The following is a 6,000-nucleotide window of genomic DNA, read 5'->3' on the forward strand; positions in this document are numbered from 1 at the left end:
TGGCACAGTGCCTGTCTGGCAAGTACGAGGTTCTGAGTTCAATTTCCGGCCCCCCTTCCCCCAAAGAGAGGAACATAAATCAGTTGTCCAAATAAGAAATACAGGAGTCATAGAGTATAGAAAATACCATTTTTATGACTTGCAAGTGAAAACTTAGTGGGGCAGATGCAGAGCTAGCTTAGCATCCAGGAGGCCCTGGGTTCAGTCCAAAGCACTGTAAAGGAAAAAAAAGTCCTGCTGGGTGTGGTGGCGCATGCCTGTAATCCCAGCACTCGGGAGGCTGAGGCAGGAGGGTTGTTGTGTGTTTGAGACCAGCCTGGGCTACAAAGGGAGCTCAAGGCCAGCCTGAACTGCATAGTGAGACCCTATCTCAAAAAGATTAAAAAAAAAAAAAAAAGTCCTGAAAGAAATCAAAGACAAACTAGGCATGGTGGTGCATGCTAGTACTTGGGAGGCTGAGGCAGGAGGATCTCAGCAAGTTTGAGGCCAACGTGGGCTCCATAGTGAGTTTAAGGCCAGTCTGGATTACATAGTGAGGCCCTGTCACAACGAAACAAACAAAAACCAAAAGTCTAGAGAAAGCTATCCTGTGTGCATGGATTTCGAGACAGCATGGCAGCGCTCCGGCATGACCTCAAGGACGAAGCTCATTCGCACCTCAAGTCCAAACCAAACACGGAAGGGGGTGGGGGCAAAGGCGTGCACCAAAATGCCCCCAACCCTGCCTGCCCTCGCACAGTCATGCTCCCAAGGCAGGGCCATGCTGTGGCGTCTGTGTTAGTCCCAGCAATTCAGGGATCACATCCCCCCAACCCAACCGTTTCATTTAAGAAATAGAAAACCTCATCCTAAAACTCACATCAAAAGGATCAGAGTTGCCAAAACAACCTCGAAACAAAGAAAGACCACAGTTGGAAGATTCCGCTTCCTGATTCAAAACTCCCCCAAAGTTACAGTAATCAGAATAGTGCGGCACTGGCAACAGAGAAACAGCGGGGGGCGGGCGGGGAGCCCAGAAACAAACTCTCGCATACTTAGCAAGGGTGCTATAGCCACTCAATGTGTCCATCATGCCACCAAGCTCGAGGCCAGCCGGGGCTACGCGAGACCTGTGTTCAAACACACGCAGTTGGGGCTCCCTCCGCCATATCCACATTCGGTGTGCATGAGACCAGGTGTTGCAGATGCTTCCAGATCCTGGATGTCTGCAAGCGCAGCGTGATGAATCTTGGTGTGGGACCCAAGTCTAGACATGAAATTCATGTGCGGGCCACACACACCTCACACAGGCCCAGAGGTCACTTTGTACAATATATTTTTCTATTTATTTATTTGTTCATTAATTTTTCATGACAGGGTCTCACGACGTAGCCCAGGGTGGCCTTGAACTTCTGGCGATCCTCCTGTCTCAGCCTCCCGAGCGTTCAGGCTATGGGCATGTACCACCATGCCCAGCGCATGTAGTATGTTTCACCGTGATGTGCATGAAATAAAATTCCCTGATGGGAAATTCTGCACCTGTAGCTTCATGGCAGCCTTTTGGATTTTGGAGCCTTTCAAATTTTGGGTCTGTTGATTAGGGAGGTTCAATCTGTAACTTCTTGACTCTGTGTGTGGGGTGTGTGTGTGTGTATGTGTGTGTGTTGGAACCCAGGACCTTCCCACTGAGCTGTCCCCAATCACTTTTTTGTATTTCTCATTTTGTGACAGTGTCTCTCTAAGTAAGCTGCCCACTCTTGGCTTAGACTCGCTATCGTCCTGTCTCAGCCTCCCAGGCATGCACCACCACATCCGGCGATGAGACACTTCTTGCTGTGTCTGCCACTGTTGACATACTTTGTATGCAGCGACCCATTTATGTTGCCATAAGCCCTTATTCTTTGTGGGGAAGGTTGAGACAGGATCTCACTATGTAGCCCAGGCTGCCCTTGAACCCAAGATCCTCCTGCTTCAGCCTCCCAAGGGGAGGGATGACAGGTGTGCACTACTGTGCTGTGCCACCTAAGTTCTTGGAGTGAGTCCAGCTAATATCCTGCTCACTGAAGAAACTGAGGCTGGGAGGGAGGGCTGGGGAGGGGTGATGGCCTCACTACCTGAGAGTCGAGTCGGCCAGGCTCATGCACCTCCAGACAGGAACAGAGTTATGGGAGGAGACTCAGCCCCAGAAGGCGCTCAGCCTCCTGGTGACAGAGATACCTCCCTGGGGACCCAGCTCACGTCAGCAGGAGCCTGCCGGGTGGCCTGGCAGGAGAGGCGCACTCCTGGGGCCAGGCTGTTTGTGCGGAGGAGAGGAGGGGTTGTCCCCTGGGCTGTAAGGGACGGACACAGCCACCCCTGGAATTAGACCCCAGGGCCCCTGGCTGGCAGCTCCTGTGTCCCAGAGCCACAAGCCTTGCTAGGGGGTGGCTGACAAGTTCACATCACAGCTGGGCTCCTGGGTGGCATAGCCCACCAGACTTTGCCCAGGTGGGCTGGCCACGTGGTGGCACACACTGTGATGCTACCACTTGCTTCCACCTCTGTGGGGACCCCCAGGCCTGTCCACCTGAGCTCCAGGGACATCACATTCTGCTCCAGAGGATGACAAAAATAAATTATAATAAAATTGGATGTGGGGCCACTGAGATAACTCAGGTGTCTAAAGCACCTGCTTAGGCAAGCATGCAGGGACCATGGTTCAATCCCCTGTACCACATTCTGCACCAGCACCACCCCCAGGGTGGGCTGAGCCAGCCACCAAAAATGAAACACCTGAATGTGGACAACTGTTACCCAACACTATATGCTAAGCCCGGGACTGTGCCTGGATACACATTTTTTCTTTTTCTAGTTTTTAGTTTTTGAGTCAGGGTCTCATTTTGTAGCCTACGCTTGCATCAATCCTCCTGCTTTAGCCTCAGGAGTGCTGGGATCACAGGCATGCACCACCACAGCTGGCTTGGATACATTTAAGAGCCCCACTTTCCTGACAATGAAACTGAAGCACAGAAACAATGATTAACTTATAGTAGTATGTGGCCTGAAGAAGGGAAGCCAGGCTATGAGGTGTACAGGAGCTCAGTCACTGGTGACTGTCTCCCCCAGGGCAGAGGCCCACCCTCCTCCAGCCACCTCTAGGGAAAGGCCTTGTTCGATTTGTGAAGGTCACACAGAGCTGAAAGCAGGCACTGGTATGTCTGCCAGGCAGGTGTGTGGTGCCAGGTGGCACAGCTATTTGTAGGGCCGGGAGTGCAAGCAGTGTTAGAAGTCCACAGAAGGGAGTGGACATGCTGTCGCACACCTGTCTTCCCCACACTCAGAAGGCTGAGGCAGGAGGGTTGCCTCAACTCAAGGACTGGCTGGGCTATAGATTGAGGCTTGGCCTCACAAAAGCAAAACAAGGGGAAGATCTGTGTGTGTTCACAAGTGCCTCTGGCAACATGTCTCCCAGGCTGGGTGGCCTCCTGTGACACCCAGAGGAGGGACTGTCCTTGCCCCAGTGGGTATTAGCTGTATTCCCGTGTTTGTCAGGGCCAGATGTTTCAGTGACAGAGCCTTGTGGAAGGACCATGAGGTTTGGAGTCTATTTCATGGATGGGCTCGAGTGGCTGCGATGTGAATGTCACCCACGTGTGGCCATAGGTCACTTGAGGGTCTTCCCGGTCCCATGAGCAGCCAGGAACCTCATACCTAGTACAGTAAGCACTTGGAGACTTCCAGTGCCCTGGGGTGGGTGTGACTGTGTAGGTCTTACAGTGGCCTGTGCCCCACTACGGCCTGTGCATGTGTGTCCCAGGTGTCCAATGGGGTCAGTGGAGGGTGGCAAGGTCACTGCTATGAAATTCAGGGAACCTAAAGGCCACTTTCTGGCCCCAGCTCCACCCTGCGGGGCATGCAGGAGCCTCCCGGCCCCACGGCCAGCCCAGCTCCCTGCTTGGTTTTCAGCCTGGCCACCCCAGCTGGAGGGGGGGGGGTTCTGAGCACGGGCAAGGCCTCAGGGACCTGGCCCCCAGCCAGTGGCCTGGGAGCCGACGCCAGGTGACGCTGGACACCCGAGTCTGCGGCCAGCGCCAGCAACTTTGGTTCAGGGATTCAAAGAGGGTGCAGGGACCTTGCCTTGCGGATCTGGGAATAGCCCAGTACACAGTACCCAGTTTGGGGAGGGCGTGGGCCCCTCAGGAAGCCCTCATGGTCTTTAGGGCCAAGGAAGGGGGTGGGGCCCCCCAGCGCTGCCCACGCGCTCTGCTTTCCAAGGAGGGGCCTGGCCGTGGGCCACCCACCTGACAGATCTGTCCGGCGGGTGTCGACGCGAGTCCTCACCGCTGAAGGAGAAGGTCGGAGACCCTGGTCCCGGGGTGAGGACCAGGGCAGGGGGCCGGGCCCGGGCCCGGGGCGCTGCGCTAGGGCGCATGGGAGCCCGGCGCCGTCGGGGCGCGCATGAGGACGGCTGCCTGGAGTATGGCGCGCGGCCGGCCGTCCCGAGGTGTCGGTGACAGCCGCAGGCGCCGCCTCCACAGCGCCCGCCCCGCCCCGCGGTCCCCTCCAGGGACAGCCGCGGGCAATCGGTCTCCAGCGCCACCGCGGGCCGATCGCGCGCCGGCCTCCCGCGGAACTGGGCTCACACTTCCCGCCTGTCGCCTCCCGGCCCGGGGCCTGGGGACACCCGGGCTCCTGTGTCCCCGCCCCCACCGCCTCCGGCCCCGCCCCCAGCCCTGACGTCTGAGCTGTGCCCGCTACTCGTCTCAGACGGCCGCGCATCCCCGGGGGAACCGGACTCACTCTAGCCTGCTCAGTGAAGGACTAGGCGACGAAAGTGCGGGTGAGGATGGACAGAAATAATACAAGCCGGGTGTGGTAGCAGACACCTGTCAGCCCAACACTCTGGGAAGCCGAGGCAGGAGAGACTACAAGTTGAAGCCCAGTCTGGGCAATTTAGAGACAAAGGGAGACCCTGTCTCAAAAAACAAACCCAAACAAACAAAAAAACCCACAACCTCCTAAAACTCAGCCAGACTAGAGAGCCAGGATTGGAGACAGAGACCTAGCACAAACCCAGGAGAGGACTGATTCCTCCTCCCACACCAGACCTCTTGGGGTCCCCAACAGTCTAGCCCCTCCCCCTCCGCTTTCCCTGCCCCCTCCCCCTTCCTTAGACTAGGCTGGGCCACGGGGCGACAGGAAGTTCTTTCCCTTCAGTCTGGGTACCAAATAAGTGGCACCGGGGGCAGAGAACCCGGAGAAGCCCCAGTGTCATTGGACCTGCCCCCCTCAGTGTCCACGAGAGGTGAGCACCAGGAAGCCAGACCGGATGTGACCTCCACGCTTGTGGCCTCTAGCTTTCTGTCCCCAGAGCCCACCGCAGGCTGGTCAGGTCGGGCACTTCCATTGGCCTTCTGTGCTCTTGCGGGTGCAGCCGCGGACCTCCCTGCGAGGAACCCCGGGAACGCGGCCTGCCCCATCTTCCTGGCGCTAGACTAAGACCCTTACACTTGAACTCGTGTGTGTCAAGGGTCACAGGGGATGGCAGGTCGGCCTCTGTCCCCCAACTTGTCTGCAGCTTCAGGTCTGCTCAGGAAGTGGGAGTGCCCTCGCGTTTATTGAGCGCCTTCTGCATACCCTATCAGATGTCTCCACGGCAACTCTGGCCGCCAGGGACGATTTTTATCTCTGCCTTGTGACGGAAGAGGAAAAACAAAGTTGCAGAGAGCTCCGAAACCACAAAGTCCCGCTTCCTACTCCCCGGACCCTTCGCGCACCAAATGGCCCGAGGGGGCCTCGAACTCGCAGCCGTGGGCGCGCACTCACCCAGGCCCTGCGGGGCGGCTCAAATCCTGAAAGCCTCGGAGGAGCCGGAGGCGCCTGCGGAAAGTCGGGGACGCATTGGCGAAGAAGACGGGTGAGGAGGGTGGCGATCGCGGGCGGCGGGGCGCGCGCCGAGCCGGGGGCTCGGGCAGGAACGTGTCGTCCTCGGCTGCTGCAGGCTGCAGCTCCGGGATGCGGCCCAGGCCCGGCGGCCGCCGC

At 57.5% G+C, this 6,000-nt stretch overlaps 1 protein-coding gene across 3 annotated transcripts in view; it reads right to left on the minus strand.

Moving 5' to 3' along the window:
• Pde4a (phosphodiesterase 4A) overlaps nt 1–6,000 on the minus strand; it is a 34,743-nt gene that overhangs the window by 16,846 nt on the left and 11,897 nt on the right. The window contains exon 1 of one of the 3 annotated variants that reach the window (XM_023717143.1): nt 4,260–4,623. The exons of the other annotated variants lie outside the window; for them this stretch is intronic. Within the exon in view, the coding sequence (XP_023572911.1) occupies nt 4,260–4,390 (131 nt within the window). The 5' untranslated portion in view covers nt 4,391–4,623. Of the gene's footprint in view, nt 1–4,259; nt 4,624–6,000 lie in introns of those variants that run through there. 3 annotated transcript variants of the gene reach the window in all.

Source organism: Octodon degus, unplaced genomic scaffold, assembly GCF_000260255.1.
Source record: "Octodon degus isolate 3935 unplaced genomic scaffold, OctDeg1.0 scaffold00050, whole genome shotgun sequence".
Classification (NCBI taxonomy): domain Eukaryota; kingdom Metazoa; phylum Chordata; class Mammalia; order Rodentia; family Octodontidae; genus Octodon; species Octodon degus.